This window comes from Lepidothrix coronata, unplaced genomic scaffold, assembly GCF_001604755.1.
Source record: "Lepidothrix coronata isolate B3197 unplaced genomic scaffold, Lepidothrix_coronata-1.0 Scaffold138, whole genome shotgun sequence".
NCBI classification, from domain to species: domain Eukaryota; kingdom Metazoa; phylum Chordata; class Aves; order Passeriformes; family Pipridae; genus Lepidothrix; species Lepidothrix coronata.
Window position 1 is genome coordinate 445439 of NW_016690318.1, and position 20723 is coordinate 466161.

General features: G+C 36.3%; 1 protein-coding gene and 1 long non-coding RNA gene across 2 annotated transcripts in view; one reads left to right on the forward strand and one right to left on the reverse strand.

Annotated features, from left to right (window-relative positions):
• Positions 1-1750: 1750 nt before the first annotated feature.
• AQR (aquarius intron-binding spliceosomal factor) overlaps positions 1751-20723 on the reverse strand; it is a 51595-nt gene continuing 32622 nt past the window's right edge. Inside the window, exons 25-35 of the mRNA XM_017827368.1 lie at positions 19050-19185; positions 17108-17317; positions 16202-16339; positions 15346-15417; positions 13529-13716; positions 11722-11893; positions 9286-9456; positions 8493-8578; positions 7505-7679; positions 6113-6226; positions 1751-2269 (exon numbers count right to left, since the gene is read on the reverse strand). Of these exons, the coding sequence (XP_017682857.1) occupies positions 2027-2269; positions 6113-6226; positions 7505-7679; positions 8493-8578; positions 9286-9456; positions 11722-11893; positions 13529-13716; positions 15346-15417; positions 16202-16339; positions 17108-17317; positions 19050-19185 (1705 nt within the window). The 3' untranslated portion in view covers positions 1751-2026. The remainder of the gene's footprint in view (positions 2270-6112; positions 6227-7504; positions 7680-8492; positions 8579-9285; positions 9457-11721; positions 11894-13528; positions 13717-15345; positions 15418-16201; positions 16340-17107; positions 17318-19049; positions 19186-20723) is intronic.
• The window catches only part of LOC108503434, a 42591-nt gene continuing 39411 nt past the window's right edge, over positions 17544-20723 (forward strand). The window contains exons 1-2 of the long non-coding RNA XR_001876826.1: positions 17544-17691; positions 17870-17996. This is a non-coding gene — a long non-coding RNA (uncharacterized LOC108503434). The remainder of the gene's footprint in view (positions 17692-17869; positions 17997-20723) is intronic.

Consider the following 20723-nt stretch of genomic DNA (forward strand, 5'->3'; position numbering starts at 1 on the left):
AAGCTTTTGCAATTGTTTGTAGTTCGATTGCCTCTTCCTGCACCTTAGCCACAAACAACCTTCATTACAACTCCACTCACGATTTCAGGGCAACACTGAAGTCTAGGACAACTCTTGTCCTGCAAGGACTCAGCCAAAGTGACCACATACACCTGGAACTCGCACACAGAACTCAGCATCACACAGGTAGCTGTGCATATTGTTCATTGCAAACTGTGCACAACTCAAAAAGGTCTTGGAAGCTCCTTTCAACTTCAGGTGCTTGCTAAAAGTCCTTCTGTCCTAACTATTGATAGAATCTCTGTCAGTTAAATTATCCATTTTAGAAAAAAAAAGAAAAACAAAAAAGACAACTGCAGAATCCTTTTCAAATTGGTAAAATACTAAAGCAAGTAAATGATTGTCAGACTCAGTATTTATAGAAAATAGGCTGGAAAACAAAGATGACAACCCTCAGCTGAGCTAGTTGCTTGTGGCCTGAAGGCCTTGTATTATTCAATTCTGCATGAACACGTGATTATTATTGCATGAAACTTAATATCCAAATGTTCAACACTGCAGTATTTTTTCTCCTATGGCAGACAATTCAGTAACAAACAAACAGTATGCTCCCTTCAATCAGAACAAGCAAGGAAAGAACAGAAATTCTGCTCAGATGATTAGTTTCTTCTTTGAGAAAAGTTAATTTCAGCAAAGACAAAATGTAAAAGAACACAGTGTACCAAAGGTAAGTATTTAGATTTGCTACTCCTGACCTCCTCTCTAACTGATGGGGGGAGAATGATTTCAGGGGGAGGAGCAAACGAGATCTCAGGATGAACACACTAGATGTGTTTCATGGAGCTTGGCTTACATTTAACTTGATGCTATTTTTTTCCATATTATACTACAAAAATACTAAATAAAAAACTTCAACGCTATTAAAAAAGCTTGTAAGTTAATCATTCTCTAGTCATTATAGCAAGTCCATCTGGCAGGTTCACGACTGCAACACTTGAAAATCAAGAATTTTCCATTTGCCAGCAACAGAAGGTGATGTTATGGCTATTGCTGTTTGAAAATCTACTTGGAAATTCATAAGTCTCATTAAACCACTGAATAATTTGTCAAGATGAAAAGTAATCTTAATGAATAAGGAAAAACCCTTTCTCTGATCTCTTTATGAAATGTGTACACTCAGAAGTTACCCTAAAAAAACACCACTCAACCATTATGTCATTAATATCAATATTGTATGTTTTGCATACCCTGCATTCAGGGAACTATTTTCATTTTATTTCCTTGTGTGGCTTTAGCCTGGGAAATTACTGTCTCCTTTTAAATCAAAAGAAATTTATTTCAAAACACCAATTTAAAAATCAGTGCTGTTGAAAAGCTGCACCCTTACTTCTTCTGTAAAGAAAAATAAATTAAAAACAGCATCAGAAGTCAACAGTGAGAAATTGCTACAAGTACCTGGGACTTAGGAAACCTCGAGAACCTGCAAAGGTCACAATTCAATAGAGCTTTTCAATGCTTCAAAGTCGCATGATAATTCACATTTCTCAGACATACAACTAAGTATCTTAATGAACTTGAGCCTTTGCCTAAAATACCATCTGAGTGTACATAAGCACAGTTCTGCATAAGGAGTTCTCCAGGGCAAAACACTACGGAAACTATAAAGAGTGTCTGACTAATACTGAATATACTTCATCGGTGAGGTTTAATGGGTAACATAGTGACTGAATTAAAGGTCAAATACTCAAAACTGGTATAAAAAGCATCTTTACTGAACAACTTATGAAAAGGAAAATGCATATCATTTGAGGCCATTAAACAAATTACATTACCGATACTGACAAGAACTCAGTAGAATGTTTGCCAAACATCTTGCTAGTCCACAAAGCATTCAGTGACAAATATATCAAACAAGTTGCATTACACAAGCAACCCTTTAAAAAAAGTCAGTATAAAAATAGCAATTTTTCTAACTGCTCTTCCCCATCCATTTTTCAAAATGCCTAAATGACAAGCATTCCGTCAATCACTTTTCAGTCTCATTCTCAGGTTCACTGTCTCCACTGTCACTGTCTCTTCCAGGGTGTTCGGGCATTTTTCGATGTTCATCCACTTCTACCACATTCAGTTCTCCTTCCTTCATAATTTCTTCCAGTACCATATTTTCTTCTGCATCTTCCTGCATGTCTTGCCCTCCACCTTCCACTTCAGTCTCTTCAGTTTGAGTCATTTCTGGTTCTTCAATCATGGCAGGTGGGGGCAGTAAATGCTGAATGATTAAAAAGGAAGGATTTTAAGATTTACATTTTAGCTTGAACTGTTCACCTTGCATTAGTTTGCATACCAAGTTAACAACAAAGATTTAAGATTTAGAAGCCTTAATGATTTGTAAGCACTTCAGTCCTATATAAAAAAAATTAGAATAATCTTGGCTCACAAAATGGTCATCTCAGATATACTTTTTTCCTGAAAAGAAAAAGGAACTTTTACTTTACCCTGAAAAGAGGGTATTAGCAAGTCAGGCCTTCCAATTCAAGGATAGCAAACGTTCCATTATCCCAAACAGTAAGACAAGTTATGGTAAATCCCTACTTGGAGCAACATGCGTATTCCTACCTGTAGTAGGATACTCTGCCTGGCATGCAGCAAAACAACTTGAACAGTGCCCTATTTTGCAAAGCTATCAGTGGTGGACTTTGAGGGGATATCATGCTGCTTTTGGTGTTGAATTGTGCTAAAATCAGTCTGACTCACTAATTCCAAAGTTAAACATCCTGATAGTGAGGAAAAGGTGTGGCAGATATGGTAAAGTATCCTTATCTAAAAATGCTAAGCTGACACAGCTGACCTGGAGACATATGACTGACAGTCAATCCCTTTATACTACAAAAGTCTAATCCCACTTTCCAATGGCAGGTTCTTCTAACATATCCCTTTTGGAGCGTGTGTGGACATTCCTCCCTTGGTGGGAGATGTTCCTCAAGGTTACCCCTTGAGGCTGACTGAAAGAGATTTGCCCGCAGTCGTTGGTATGGGTAACAACAATCTCTACCTAATCATTCTTTCTTTATTTTGCTAGCTTTATTATAATTGCTTTAATATAATTGCTTTGATATATACTATATACTATACTATACTAGTAGTTTTAGCTTCTATACTGTGTAGTAAATAATTCTGATTAAGATCTTTTTGTCTAAACATTTATCATAATAAATAATTCATTTTTATATAAATATATCTGATTTGCCATCCTTAATCCTGCGGGACAAAGTTGTACAAAGGTTCAATCCCACCTCTGTAATTTCTTAGACTTGACAATCCTTTGACAACATCTGGGGCTAAGATTGGATCCAGCTGCACCTTGGCTCCTCTCTGAGGAGGAGTTTAGAAAACAAGGGGGTCCACCTCGTGACTCAATGGGAGGGCTTCTCTAATAAACTTTGAAGCTCCCACTCCACATGTGACACTACTATAACTCACCTATTACCAATTCAAACTCATATGTTTAACTTGGTTTTGAGGCCTTTAACAGGCCTGTCTTTAACAACTTATTTCCATAATTCCCCCCTGCAACACCTTATAAAATGCTATGTGACTGTAATCTGTACTTATCCAAGTTTCACACAGAGCTGTAAATGTAGAACTTAGCAAGTTCTACTAACAGTCAAAACAATGTTTAAATGTTCTGCTTGCAACCAAAAGAGTAGTTTGCAAAACATTATATGCATTCCCCACTTGGGAAAAAAACACCAAGAACACGGAGAGCTGAAATGTAAGTATGGATGCTATAGAATTCCAGGCTGTCCAGAAACACTCATACTTCTTGCAGCCTGACATTATTTAACGACATGATGGATATTTCCTTGGGATACTGTGGATTGTTTTAATTAAATGCAAGCTTAATAAACTTCCCATTGATGATTATTCAGTTTTGTTTTCCTCAAAAGGCAACTTGGCTTCACATGACAAATTAAGTGTTTAATTACAGTGAAGTCTTACCTTCAATTAGATGGCACTCATATGAATATTACTAAGCACAGATAAATCTATAAAGCAATTATGATATATCACTAGCAGAGATATGAAAAGCGTTTTTTACAGACTTCAAAGCTATCACACTGGTCTCTATAATCCACCTGTATGCAGAAGATGTATTTCCAAACCAGAGATCCTTTCATTAAAAAAATGCAGTCTTGATGTACAAGACAAATTCGGTCTTCTGTGACTTAGTTAGATGAATGCTGTGCTTTGTGACTACTACTATAAAGACTAGTGTAAAAGAAAAGGAAAAATATTACATTGTACCAAATAGGACAAAAGAAATTTAATGCCTGCTTTGCTTTTTATCTGTAGTTCACTTCTTGGCTTCCCCTGCAAGGAGAATGTGATTCACTGACACAGTAGGAAAGCAGCAGTTTTGTAACTAATTTTAGCTAGCAATGAATAAGATTAGGATGCCAAAAAGAATAACCAGCATTAGCAGGAGGATCAGGTGCATATTTGTTTAACACGTCAAGCAAACCCATTTGCTGGTAATATTTAGATGCTACCATCTGCTTTTCAGGACATATATACACACTTCCCTGTTTTGACAGGGCTATTCATTTACACCTGAATGTGACCAACTACAGAGTCTAGTAAGTCTTCATCACATAGCATTTTGCATGGTTGAAAGATCTCCAACTACATTAGACAAACTGGCTCCTAAACAAGCCTTATTGTGCTTATAGGACTGGGTTTCTAACAAAACAGTGTGAGTCTCCTTCACTACTATAAAAAATAGTTGTAAGAAAAAGAGATTTTAGTGGTGTCATTCCTCTTTCTCTATCCCCTTTTCTTTACAGCACACAGATAATTAGAGCATTTCCCCAAAATAGCGAGAAAGTATCCTGTCTGGCAGGACAACCTGGCAAAGGCTTTTTCTAGGTAGCAAAATGCTGAAAATTTGGCTGAAGTTGTCTCACAGAAGAAAAAATAAAATCCAGGAATCACTGGATAAGAACTGCAGACAAAAAAAAAATTTTCTATCTGAAGTCTGAAAATCAGTTAAAGGAGAAGTTTTGGGTTCCAATCTCTACTGATTACACTGTTCCATATTTGATGAAACAGTAGAAGAAAGAAAGAGGATGCAGCACAGAGACATTTTTGCATTACAGAACAGAACCTGTATCTCACAGACAAGAACCTTGGACTATGCGTTCAAGTCACATTCACACTCCCTTCCCACAGTCAGCTAATACAGAGTGAGTAGTGTCCTTTCACATCAATTTTGTCTACTTTTGGAAATCTTTCAGAAGAGCGAAAACCAATAAGGGAACTTCAGAGTACCACGAAAGAATAAATTACAGGTAACATAAACAGGATGCACGCCAGACATTGGGTAAAAGCTGATGCAGTCAAGGGGTAGCATTTAAGACTACTCTCCCTTCCAGTTACTGTCAACTACCTGTAGGCTTTACAGATCCAAGTATGCTGAGTAAAGGCAGCTTTCTGCTCAGTATACTTTCTAAACTATACTTACATATGATAACAACGGGTTTCTGTTGGGTTCAGAGATTAAACACTGACAAAATTAGGTACAAAAAGCATCTACAACTGCTTCCAACCCCATGAAATTTTGCTTGGTGCTGAAAATTGCTCCAGAACAAAAAATGCTACAGCTGTGAACCAGTCTGGAAAATACAGTGATTTAACATGGTTAAAATGGTTTCAAAACATGATCTGGTCTTTCAAAACATTATTGCAACATGCAGTGGTGTTATAATCTCACTAGCTGCACTTACCTCAAATATAACACACAAGTTTATTTTCAAGTAAATACTGAAATTTAGTATTAATGAACAGTATTTTTGGACCAGACAGAGCCATGTCTACCACCTGGCACCAATTACTACTAGTGACCTTAAACTGGGGCTCAAATTTCTAGAAGATGCAGCTCTTCTTACTGCAAGATTTTAAAAGACCTCAATATTCTCACTCCCACTCACAAACGCTTCTTGAATTTGAAATATAACAGGAACAGTCTCAAACCTCAACAGCTTCTCATGCTGCTTCTACTAAAAAAACAATTCTATTTTAAGTGCACATATGCCAAGAGTTAGAAGGGCCTTACCTGTTGATGGTGGCGAGTACTCTGAATCATGTGCATATACATATTGCACACAAAGTTAGCCATTTGAGGCATGTTCTTAATAACATGTATTTGGTGAGATGGTCTTTCTCCATTCTAAGGAAAGTGAAAAAGGTTGACATTCAGCAAACAAAGCAAAGCAACCATTATTCAAAAGTTATTCAACAATATTAGAAACATAAGCCCCAAGAAGTTAAATACTCTTTTTCAAAGAAAAAAAATTGCTGAATTCTTTGGAAAGTTAGCAAGTATAGGTATTCCACTTTGAGGAACTGGATTAATAATGATATTGCATCCCAAAGAAGAAATTTCAAAAGGAAAGGCCAGATTCTGATTCTTACTTCATAAAATACATTTTGGAATTGAGTAAGTTAACATATTAAAGGCACAAATATTTCATGATCAGATTAGGACTTGGCCTACTTGCCCTCTGCAGTCCAGCTGTTTCTTGCTAACACTCACTGACCATGCACATTGCACTCTTGTTGCACACATGATCTGAAAGTTTCAACTGAAGGGCTCCCTCCCAAAATTGTCAACAGCATTAAAGACCAGGGAAACATTTGTAACTGAATTTGGGGTACATGCAGGCACCCCTTCTCAAAGCTTCAGTATGCAAAGCAGATATGCTCCTCTATTTCTTCACTTAGCAGCCTGCTCTGTGTGCCCTGTGCTTAGATGCTGAATACAAATTTTTCCCTAAAGATCTAGCATATATTACAAATTAGGTTTTTGTGCTTATGAACCTAGCACAGCAGCCAAACTCTCGTGATTCTGGAACTAATTTAAAAAGAAAAAAAAATTAATTGGTTAAATTGGTTATCCTGAATTATTCAGCTAAATGTAACTTTATGTCTTTGTATGAGAAGTGATTAGATTTATGTGGGTTTTTTTAGAAATAACTTTGTTTCATAGCTAGACCAAAAATATGTAAGCACTAAAAGCTTACTTATTGATCACAAAAGAAAAATACTGAATCCATTACACAGGCACAACAGTTATACTGATAATTAAGTTTTATGGAAGCATCAATTAAAACCAGCTAGCATGCATCATGATAAAAATTAACTCTAAGGACATAATTCATAGACTCATAGAATCGTTAAGGTTGGAAAAAACCTCTAAGATCAACAAATCCAATAATCAAGTGGCATTGCCAAGTTCATTGCTAAACCATATCCTCAAGTGTCACATCCACACAGCTCTCCAAGGATGACGATTCCATCACTTCCCTGGGCAGACTGGTCCAATGCCAAGAGGCAGAGGCACTGGTTTAGCAGAGAAAACAGTTCCATCTTCCACAGCCCATTCAAAAAAAGTAAGCAAACACAAACATCCATTACAGATACCAAAATCCAGTGCAGCTATTCCTACCTGTCTTGCTGTTGGAAAACATTCTGTGGGAACAATATGGAGGTGAAGCGGTCGAGCTGTGAGTTGGCTGAAAGCTGGAGTTAGTTCAAAACAGTTCTGAAATAGTGATACCCTTGCAAAGATATAAAGTCCAAGTCTGGCTCTTGACATGGCAACAACCAATCGTCGGACATCCCTTCAGAAAACAAAATCAATCATGTTCTTTTTCACTGATAAATAGTTGCAATAAAAATAACTAAAAGTACGCTAAAGTCTCAATTAAAGGAAATATAAAATCATCTGCTAAAATACTATTCTGTCTTTAGTTTTTTCCCTACATACTGTTTCAACAGCTACCAAACCCTAGTACCATTATATAGAACCATATATATATAGGTCCATTGTATCAATAATGATATGAAAAAACACCCTTTACTATCTTCCTACACCTCACAAGTAAAGTTGAGAGTAAGCATTGAGAACAAATCCGAACACTATTTTTGTATCACCAAATGAGTAAAGATGAATTTGATAACTCATCTAACTATTGCTGATTAGACAAGTCTTCCTCCATCCCATCCCAAAACAAAAGCACAAACATTTAAAACCACACATAATAATGTAACTCATGCAATGATCAAACACTTCTGATGCAAAATAAATAAGTCTCACTTACAGGAAAGGCTTTATGAGAAAATTCAAGCCTGCATGTGCTCAACAAACATTACAGTCTTAGCATTCTACTTGAAACCAAGTTCAGCCTATCTGTAGTAATATAAACTAATTATAGTATAAGAGCCATTACTAAAGGATTAAGTGATCATGAAGAGGGTACCAGACATTTATAAAAGGAAGTATGTCTCAACTTCATTATATATATAGCATTAAACTTCATTTCTACTACATACCCAAATAATCTAACACTTTTGTACAAGGTACTATAAACATTTCTGTATCTGACACAGAGAACATGTACTTCAATGACACTACAAAAGGTGTTCTTACTTACCTAAGGTGGCCCACAGCTTTGGTACGCACTAGTGAAAGGAGAATATAATCATTTTGTTGACCCTGAAATCTGTCCACAGTTGTTACCTAGAGAATCAAAAACCAAGAAAAAAACCTCCACAGGTTAATCTTTGCGATTTCACTTAAAACATGACACTAAAATTTTAACATCAAATTTGGACTGAGATTGCAGTAAACAAGAATAGAAAAGAAAATGCTTTAACTGTTTTAGTTGGTCTCTAACCAAAAAGTCTGGAGTTGTTTTGCAAGATGTTAGAGGAGTTGTCTGACTAAATATAGTTTCTTTTTTTTTTAATTCAGACAACTAGCAGTGGGGTGCTAATACCTAAAGATTACAGAAAGTCATTGGCTTTATAATACAATTTTAACCTGCAGAATTAGCACCAGACTTTAATAACTATATTCTTTATTTGTTTTGTCAGATTCGTCATATGTTTTATCAAATAATTTCCACGCTGGATGGATCTTCCTAAAGGTGTGGTTTTGGGGATTGCTGTTTTTATTGAGGACAAAATAAATGACAAAACAGAGTTATTCTGTCCCATGTAACCTGTAGTCTTTTCACCTTCACTGACTTCACTCTGTCAAATTACCAACAGGCAGAAACAAAGGCACTAATTACGAAATTCCATAGAACATAGATTAATAAATGTGTGGTAAACCAGGGAATACTGGTAGCTGTGAATCTATTAAATTAGTCTTATTGACAGTATGACAATTTAAAAACACAGAAAGCAGAACCACTCCAATGACTAATATATTTTCAAAGTCACCTTGTTTGGCCGTCCAATCAGTGGATTATTTCCACACCGCTGATTAATGACATCACGGATCAGGTGTTTCTGTCCATTGTATGTTGTCAGGATACTTATCTTGTCTGCAGGATAACCAAGCAGGCACATATACATGAAAACTGCCACAACATACTCTGCTTCACCAAGGTTCTAAAGTTTAAAATGAGAGAAAAAGAAAAGAAAAAATAGAAGACAAAAAAGGGTTAACCAGCCTGTAAGGTTAAAAAGAATAACACCTGTGACACTGTCATGTATTTAGACAAATATCTTAGTGCTGAAACGTCTCTAGATCTGATAATTCTTTCCTCATTTCATACAAACCATTTTGAAAGAATAAAACAACCATAAGTAGGTTTAATAACTTTGTTCTAATTCCTCTTCAGAGAACTACTGAAAATATCTACATCAATACTATTATCAGGCACCAACTGAAACTTTGCAATATTTAGTCAAGAGTTCCAAACAGTCACCCCACAAAGCTGCAATGACTCACTCTCCAGTAAACTGAAAGTAAGAACTAGTTGAACTAGAATAAAGTCCTTTCATGTATTCATTAGGAGACAGACATCTGGATTATGAAATCCAGTTATTTCTACTGCAGACCATACCTATTCAATTTCAAATGACCAGCTGTTATTTTGTACATTGTAACTTACTTTCTGTGCCCTTACTTTATAAGTCTGTCCCAAAGAACCACCCTTCTGGTTATAGGAAGTTTTGTTCTATTTCCGGACTGAAGTTATTCATAGCCTGTTTAAATCCATTTTCTGTCAACAAAAAATTATCTTTCAGGTTAAGAAGTTGTTCTCAAATGCTGACATTTGCTCCTGATCTATTTATACTTGGAATTTTATCCCCACTTGGCGCATGTTTGGATAGGCTGGACATACCAGCTTCATTTATTTTTTCTTACTAAGTGGGCTCTGCATTACTTGGAAAATGCAGTTGCCAGGCATATCAAACACCTGTGGGTGTAAAGCTATTCTACAAATTTTAATCCCCTCTAAGTCTGGAAAGAAAAGCCCAAATTCACAAAGAGAAATAATACATGGTGGCAATCTCTTATCTCATGAAAAACCATGCAATGCCACCAATATACTCCACTAAATATCTTGCAATGCTTAAGATCCTGGGGGAAAAAAAAAAGTAATAGTAGGAAGAAATAGAGGAGTTTGCACATGAAAGCACTGTTGTAATAACAAATGTGTTCTGTGTCCTCATATCAGTGTTCTTAATCTTCTTTAGCTAAAGAGTGGTCTAAGCAGTGCTCATACTCTCAATTATCAGGCACTCCTTTCAGCTGTTCATCTTCCACTGGACAACTTTTTACTACTTCTGCATTACAGTTTAAAAAACAAAACCAAAAGAAACTCTCCAAACAATTTTGTCCTCAATCTGGAAGTGGGATAAAGTGCATTATGACTCACCATTGCTTTCTTCACTGACAGCAAAATAATTTGTATTAAAATACATTGAGAGGAACTAAAGCAAAACCTATGAATATATTTTATGCCTTTTTTAAAAACAGATTAACATAAGTCTCAGTAATCTTCACAGGGAAAAAATTAATATTAATATTATTATTTAAAAGTCTATTGTTTGCTTTCCATAATATTAAGCAAAATATAAGGTGTTAACTCCATGTTTGAATTAAACTCCTTAACTTGCACACAGCTCCAGCTTCTAACTTTTCCAAAACTCAAGCTTGGTATTCTAGGCACCAGAGTCTGTTTCATCACTCCTTTTAAAACAAGAAAAATAAAAGGACTGAAAATATAAGCATCTTATTACAAGTGTAAAATGTTTTCCCAGTTTAAGGGAAATAGATGGAGACTGTTGTTGATGGTTTGATTTGAAAATTTAGTTGAGAAACTCCAAGATCAAGGGCTTTTTTGCAATGTACTTAAGCCTCAATGTTTCTCTGCCTGATGTATATTTCTTGCAGTACTGTTTTATTCTTCTATGAACGGACCTTTTAGCATTCCTACATATAAATCAAATCAATACAGCGACTCCTAAAACTCAAATATGTGCCACCAAGCAAACTTTGATTTTTCATGTTCAGGTTAAATGCTACTCTTTATTTCACTATCATGCAGCTGAATTGCAACGACTTTAATTTGCCTTAGGTCAAAATGACATTTTGTAATGAATTACACACTAAATCTCATCTCTCCCATAAAATTGAGAAAACAGATATAAAAGTCATTCACTGAGCAAAAAATACAACATATTACGTTATCATTTTCAACATTCAAAACTTATTAACAGGAGGAAAAGAATCACACATACACATGACTGATCTGAGAACATGAACTAAACATCAGTTTACTGTATTTTGATAGCCTGTCTTCACTGCAGATCTACTAAGTCATATTCAGAATAAAAGAATTATACATGTAATATTTCTCTTACCTGATAGAAATATGGATTGGGTTCAGACTCTCCTACGCCATTGAAGTCTTCTACATTTATAAGCTGGAAGTCGTACAAAAATCCAGCATTGGCTGTTCTGAACTCTGGCAGAAGCTGCACGTGAGGCAAGTTACCCAGATTCTTGTAACGCCAGTTGTAGAGGTTACATAAACTGTTCAAAACCACAGAGACAAACCCCAAAGAGTTAGTTATAGGTTCTTGAACTCATTCAAAATAGTTCACACGCACACAACCCCTTGCTTTCAAGATTAGTGCTTCTGTAGGCTTTCAATGAAAAGAATAACTTTGCTGGGCAGCTGTACATATATAAATGAATTTATCTGAACAAGCTATCCAGCAATATTACTTTTAAGTTGTGATTCTGTTTGGTTCTGTCTCACAGAAAACTTCAGATTTCACTTCAGTGTGGCACACACAACCTTAAGTCTGTTCTACTTGATCAGATTAAAATTTTGCAAAGAATTCTAGTGGAAATTTTCATGGGTAACAGAATTTAAGGAATATTAATTCTTCTTTACAAAACAGGAGTAAGGAAAAAAAAGCATTTTCTGCATTAACAGTTGTAGAATTTCTTACTCTAAAAAGAAATTTATTTTGTTACTTATTTTGTGTATTGCCATGTACTAATATTAGACATGAAGGGAAAGAACCAAAATCTACCTAATTCTGAATCATCTCTGGTATTTATAGGACAGTAATACAACCAAAATGCCTCATTCAGAAATGCAAAACGATATCCAGACCAGATAAAGTAGTAGATAATTAATGGGTAAGCTACCTCTGATCAAAAAAGACAAAGCATAGGAAGGTATGTAAAAAAATCCTTGATCAAAAAATTACTTGCGAAATGAAGGAATTCTTGTGCTCTCTTACCACTAAAAAATTCACTGAGATGTTGTGAAATAGTAGATGGCAAAATAAATGTAATTTACCATTATACTCAGATAGAATTTGCATTTTAAACTGTCATTCATAAGACTAGAAAATAATATTCTACCCTCTCAACATCCTACATGAAAAAAAATGTTCTCCTTCATATTGTTAACTACATTTTATGCCTAAAATAAAGATTTACCACTAAACTTAAAAGAAGCAAGATTTTATATAGAGTAATTTTCTCTTATTTGGTTTTATTTTTCCTTCTTAATCTAACACCACAAATATGCAATTTACACTATAAATAAATCTGATATTTAAATTACCACAGTGAAATGACAAATACTTAGATAAAAAGAAAAGTTATTTTACTACAGAGATGCAGTATCTCCTTTAATATAAAAAAGGCTTTATGGTCTTGTGTGGACAATCTAGATGATACCAATGAAAGATGCAGCTCCGCTGAAATACTACAAGGAAAGTACCCTTTTACAGAATTAAGGGAAATATATACTCAACGCTAAATAAATCAAATCTTTATTTAACCTTGAATACATTAAATGTTAGTTTAGAAAAGGAAGCTTCTGCAAAGAAGTCTCAGTTGTAAAAAACCCCAAACACTTAAGTATATTAAATTCCTTTAAATATAATTTTCATTGAAGTACTCATGCAACAGCAGAATATTACTATATAAAAATAACAATGAAGAAAGAAATCTGATTGCTTTTCAGCAAAGTAAACTCTGCCTTCCTAGTCTAAGCTGAAAAAAATAGAACAAAACAACTAAATTCCAGTTTTGCAAACTTCTGTCCTAACAATAAAAAATAAAGTTTCCAAAATTATATGTGCACTACTCCCAATTTTAACCTGGTATTTTCATACAAGCTAGACATGCAATCTGCTGTCTCACCTCGCTCTTGCTCTTCCTTGCGCATCCAAATCAACAGTTGGCACTCCAACACGAACAAACCGTGTAAAAAGAGACTGCTCCATGTTGGAGTATTTTTGAAAAGCCATGTTCTTAATGACTGGTGGCAACTGATGATGGTCACCAATCATAATCCACCGCTTCAAACGACTGAATCCATCTTGAGGGTTCTAGAATTAAAAAATTAAACTACTGTAACTATTATGATATAATCCAGGCACTCAATTAAAACACATTAATAGTTAAATTGGCTGCCTTTGTCTAATCTCTAAATTCCAACATTTAAGTTACACTGAACTGAAGTCATTTTAAAGACTATTAGTTTCTTTCCAATCAGAGAGTAGAATTCTAAATAAAGTCTTTTTTCTTATAAAACAATAGGTACCTTTATCTGCTAAAATTAGTAGAGAAATATCAGGATAAATATTATATTACATTGCTTTAAAGGCCAAAAGTAACACATTGTCAGAGAACAAAAGGAAGAACTACAATTATAGACACTAGAGTAGTAAAAAAACCTGGTTACTCCATAGCAGTATTACTCCAGAACTGTCCTTTGAACTTTGCTTTCAGGATTCTGAGGTATTGAATATGAAGCATCTGAATGATGACTGATGCATCTGAAACAGTTTAAGTTCTCAGATGTCTGAGGCACAGACTTAACCTGCCTTTCAAGTGTCTCTGTAGTTCATGTGCTTCACCTCTTTACCTCTGTAATTCTCACATGGCCTCTTCCATGACCAGGATGTGCCTCTAACTAATTCTCTCTCATCTTGGCTCTTGGACTGAATTCTCTTCAGTATGTTTCGTATATCTCCTTCCAGTTCTGTACCATCCTTTGTGCACCCATGTTACATACTGACAGACCTCACGAAAAAATATAGGGACATAAAAGGAACAGACTGTGCGGGTAACATTATCCAAGAACTAGAATCCTGAAGACTTCCACCTGCCAGACCCTCATTTCTTACACACTCCTGTGATATTTTCCTTTCCCCATGGGAGCACTATTCCAGACAGAACCTAAAGTTCTTTTTCTTGTCACTTGAATTGGAAGAGCTCTGAAACCGTTTCTGATCAGACAGCAAGGAATGAAAACTGAACTGTGGACTGTCCAACTCATCAAGTCTGAAAATGCCTTAATAAGAAAGAGTATGAAAATTATTTTTATTGGCATGGAAAAAAAGAAATCTTTCTTTTTTTTTCACCCCCTCCCAAAAGCTTACAGCTTTGGAGAAGACCAAGCATTCTATATAGTCATTCTGTTCTTAGCAGCAATTTTAATCTTGGACAGAGAGCTCACCAAACAAAGCAGTTTTTAAAGATTTCTTTCTGAATTGCAACTGAAGAAATCAAGTGCTGCTACTCTGAAAGCCTAGATCTTTAGGTTTCGTTAAAAAAAAAACCCACTCAATTTTCAAGGATTATTTGGATGGCTCATGTAAATATACTAATGGAATCCCCCAGAATATGCCTCTCTGATGAAACAGTCTGCTTTAATTACATGAACTCTTCAGTTTCTGCATTTCTCATATACACTTATTTTCCCTCACCGGCCTGATGTAGCTGGTTATTCAATGCTCATTCAAGCATTTAAAAAAACATGTAAGATGCTTATTTCACTAAATAAAATAATTTCATAATCAATGTGACAGTTCTTACTGCCTACTCAAATAGCAAATATCAGTTCTGAGTTACTTTCTGCACAAGATATTTTCCATTTTAATATTCACTATTGTTCAAGAACACAGACTCTTGTTTATAATTTTTTGAAATATGTTTTATATTTCAAGTCTAACCTGCAACAGAAGAGGTATAAAGGTTTCTATCTCCAGGATCTGAGCGGACTCTTCCATTAAGATGTTGTCATACTGAGAAAAAAAAAAGTAAAGAGATGTCCATACAGATAGAAATACAAATTAATGTAGTTATTCAGCCTACCATTATTCATTCCGTTTTTGATGGCTGGAACAGTTACAGCAGGAATAGACAAAATATCAGTATTATCAAATGGATGAAATCCTACCACGTCAATGGCAGATCCATCCGTACCAATCAGGGCTTACATCTTCCTATATGCCATAACCCATCCACAAGAGAAAAGCTTTCTGCAGTGGAGCAAACTAATTCGGTATCTTTGCACTGAAGCTGAAGAGGAGCCATTTTGTGATCCAATACACTGCATTATCAGTGAAAGAATTACTGGTGTCTGGCTTTTGTCAGAAAAAAAGTCTGCACTGAATTAATAGTTATGGTTACCACTGCAGAGTGAAAACAGCATTGCATCATGGCTCTTTTTCCTCAAATGGTTAATTCTTTAGGTAACTAAAGTTCTAAAGGCCATGCTTTTCATCCCAATTCTGCCTCTATTTTATTAATCCTATCACTGCTGCTTATCACTGAATATAGCAAAACTAACTTTTTTTTTGAATGCACTATTAAGCATTTTTCATATATACAAGAACTTGAAAATTATTTCATCTTACATAAGTTACATTTTTCTTCAGTAAAATTACAAATTGAAACACACTAGTAAAAAAATGCAACTCAAAATAATCTAGCTGCCTAGATTTAGGGCAGATAAAAAGGTTTATACAGGGCTGAGGGGACCAACATTAAAATCAAGTAGTATAGTAACACTAGTATAATCATTACCTTGAAGCCTAATTCAACCAGGTCACGTCGTTTCAGAGCAGCATGAGTACAAGTCATGGCAATGATTTTTGCTTCTTTCACCAACAGGTATTTGGATCTATCCAGGCCACTGCGGAGAAGTTCAAATGCTCTGAATTCCTATGAAGGACAAAAGAAAATTCTTGAAAGTCAAAATACAAAAAAAATATAACTTATAAAATATATCCACTCAAACTATCTGGCCACCTTCTTAACATAATTAAACAAGGAAGTTATGAAGGTATCTACTGATATCAATCTAATCTGAATAATTTACTGTGGTTTCCAGGTTTTGCATATTTCAAAAACAATCTTTTAAAAACCTGTCAAAGAATTCTGTGAACATGTGTGCATATAAAAATTTGCAGACAATTATTCAATTAATTCTGAGGAACCCTCTCAGAATCCCCCAAAATTTTGTTTCCTACTTTACTGAAGTAAATTCAGTATCATTAATATGACTAAATGATACAAAAAAATCACCTTTGCCCTAACTTTGAAAAGCCTCTCAAGCAATTCTGGCAAAAATAGAAGATAACCTAAAAGTAACTTAAACAGATTATCTGATTAAAGGCAATTCACTGTAAATACAAAGACCCTGTAAGGATCAGGGGAGGACAGATAGGTGTACCAATCCTAGTAACCTAATCAGTGAAAATGAAACATGCAGAATGGCTGCTTCCCAAGATCAAATTAAAAGAGATTAGACCCATATCTCTATCACAAAACATACCACTCAAAGGTGGAAATTCTCACCTTGCAGGCTAATGAAGCTGCCTAGAGGTATATATTTCTTCTAGGATGTTGGGCAAATGAGAATTTTGGAACCATGTAAAGTTTTTCTATAGGATTAGCCAGATCCAGTTACCTTTAACAGTTACGTCTTACCTCAAGCTGAGTGAATATTTTCTTAATATGTCTAAAACACCCTTCAGCAATTTCCATATCTTCTTCATAGGATTTGCCTTTGAAAACTGGTTGAGGAGCATTTGCAAAATACTGGTGAAAAGGAAACAAACTGGAGACATCTGTGACCTCTGGCAACTTTCCACCTTTAACTTTCACTTTGCTGATATACTCTTCCCAGCGAGACATTACCTATGGCAAAGACAAGTGTCATACTGACGTGGTTTTATATCACCAAATTTTTGGCAATGTGTAGGCTTGCATACATAGCATTAAAAAAAAAAATATCACAAAAGTAAGGTATATCTAAATTAGCATTTGAAGTTGGGTCAGGATGACATTTTCGAAGTTGTGGTGGGTTGAACTTGGCTGGTTGCCTGATTCCCACCCCAAACAGTGAGCATCTCTGACTCTCCCTCCTCAACAGGACGGGGAGAAACGATGGAAAAGCTTATGGGCTGAGATAAAGACAGGGAGATCATTTAGCAAGTAGCACCACAGGCAAAAAAGACTTGACTTGTGGAAAATTATCTTCTTTTATTGCTGATTAAAAACAGAGTAAGATGGTGAGCAACAAAGCCAAAACCAAACCTACTTTTCTTCTCACTCCCTCTTTCTTCCCAGGTTCAATTTCACTCCTTCATTGCCAATTTTTCTACCTCCTCCCCAGCTGAGCAGTGCAGAAAGAATGGTGCTGTCAGTAAAGTTTGTAACACCACACCTCTGCCACCTCTTCCTCCTTAGACTTCTCCCCTGTTCCAGTATGAGATTTCAACAGGCTGCAGCTTCCTTCAGGTCATATCCACCTGCTCAGCGTGGGGTACTCCATGGGCTACTCATCTACTCTGAGACAGTCCTCCATGGGCTGTAGGTAAGACAATCTGCTTTACTATGATCCTCTCCTTGAGCTACGGAGGAACCTTTGCTCTGGTGCCTGGAGCACCTTCTGCCCCTTCTTTTCCTTCTGACTAGGGTGCATGGGGTTGTTCCTCACACTTACCTCTCTGCCCTCAGCTGCTGCAGAGTGGTTTTTGACCTGTTCTCAGAGAGGTTTTCACAGAGGCACCACCAGTGTCGCTGATGGGCTCAGCTTTGGCCAGTGGTGGGTCTGTTGGAGCTGGCTGTGTCCAGCGCAGGGCACTCCCTGGCCTCTTCTCAGAAATCATCCCTGTAGTCACCCGCTACCAAAACCTTGCCACATAAGCCCAGTACAGAAGTAATTTATTATCTCCGCTTACAGTACTTTGGTTTAAATACCAACTGGCATTCATTTAGGAAGAAACTCAGCCAGAAGATGAGCTTTAGCAGTGCTCCCAGCACACTTCAACACCTAATGTCCATTTATGTTAAGACCCACACTAAGGCTAGCCCAGAGTAACTTTTGTAAAAACATATACAGTGGATGCATTTAATCCTAAGTACTACTCTACACGTCTTCTTATGCAACACTAATTGCTAATGTAGACGTGTCACTGAAAAATATATGGAGGGGAAATAAGGGATACACAGTATACAAAAAAAAAAAATCACCATTTTGTACACTAAACATTTGATTTCACATTGGCATTTAATGCCATAAAAGCCTTCTAGCAGGACCATCAAGACCAGTGCTGGTCGAAAATGTAAAGCAGCCCACAGATTTTCTTATCTGAAGGAGAAGCTTCAGATTAGAATCTTGCCAGCAGTCATGAAGGGCAGCCATGCTAACCTTTCAATTGGTGAGTCATCAGGCAGGATTTGAAACAACAGCAATACAAGCAAGTCATGTAGCAATTTTAATTTTGGCTGGTATTGTATTGTGAACCACCAAGGAAAAAGCATTTTATTTTTACACTCAACTCTGAAAAATTCACTGCAATTTTTACAAAGTGTTTCATAACATATTTAGGTCATACAGTCTATGTAGAAGTATTTCAATCCTTACTTGGTATAAGAAAAAGTGGCCAGCTGTTTCACAAGTGTAAGAAACATCTCCTGGGACTCCAAGACTCTCTTGTAGTCGCCCAACTTCTCGTAGAAGTTCAAGTCTTCGAGCCAGCACATAATTAACTCTTCCATACCTAAGAAATGGATTAAATATAACACCATTTTTATTTAAGTGTATTTAATTCGAAACTGTTTTATCTAAGTATCACAATGAGAAATAAAAAAAACCAAGAATTTGCTACATGGTGTATATTTTTATCAATTGAGCCCTAACAATCCACAAAGCCATGCAAGAATCAGTGCTTTAGATAAAGGTCTTTTCATCCTACACTTCAACTGAAGTTCCCTAAGTGTTAATAATACGTTCTCATGATGTACCTGTGAAGGAGAAAAGCATTACTTCCCATGCACTGTTTAGAAACTAGGGTACATTACACACAAGTCTATGGACCATCATAAACAAAACCCATACCTGGAGTTTCAGCACCAAAAGGCTTACTTCCTTTGGCAATATACAAAATGTCATGTGATAATTAGCACACCATAACAGGCAGGTCTGCACTCACTCATAAGAGATCCTGTACTCCTACATGCCCATTGAATAGCTTCTATGACTTTTATAATTAGTCTGTAACCTACTCCTTCCATTCTTCCTTCTCTTACACAATTCAAGCCAAATTTTTTTCCTTTAGGAATCAAATTCTTTATTGCATGAACTCCTCTCCTCCCAGAATCATTAAAAGAACAAAAATCAATGAATCAGATTTTCTGTAAAAGAAGACTAATTTAGAAGTGTTATAAATGGGTGGAATTAAAGAAGTGAGAGGAACAGGACATTTTCTTTTGAAAATGCATAAATACTTAAAACCTCAAATGTGAATAATGGCTAACTTTCAAGTTCTTATTAAACTTACTATTCATAAAATATGTTTTCTGCACAGAAAATACCCAGCACTATCTCTGCCACAATGAGTTCTATTGTCTTATTTAGAAGAGTATTAAAGCTGGAGATTTGAATTTACTAAGATACAACTGAATACAATATTGCTGACAACTGGCAAAATCCAAGACTATGGAGAAGGAACTATGACAATTAAGATCCTTGAAATATGTGGTGGTTTGGACCTTGGTTTTTCCCCCAGAGGCTGAAAAGTGGTAGACCCCAAGGGGTGGAAACACCTGGAAGTTTTGAAGTTTTGCCCAATGGGCGCTCCTGCAAAAATGTAAACATATCACAAGCACCGGAAGAGATGAGTTGTAGTTTGGTTGTTGTGGTTGGAAAGGTGGCCATGTTGTAGAGCCACGAGGAAGGGGCTCTGAGCCCCTCGGGGCCTCCGGGGCCCCCCAGCCCCAGTTGGGGGCTACAGAGACTTGGAACAGTGCTAGACTGGACTAAGTGTCTGTAGTTATGCTGGGAGATGTTTTTCTCCATGGGCGCAGAGCAGCAGCCGGTACTGACCAGAGAAACAGTGGCACAGAGCCAGGACAGATAAGACCTGAACCGGAGACGCAACAGAGACATGCAGCATCGCAGAAAGGACTCCTGGAAAGGGAGAGAGAGAGAGCCAGCAGCAGAGCTACAGAGTTTGGGGTAAGAACTATACCAGACCCCAAAACTCCCTTGAGACCCCTCTTGGAGAAGACGGAGATGGACTCCTATTTTGGAGAGTAG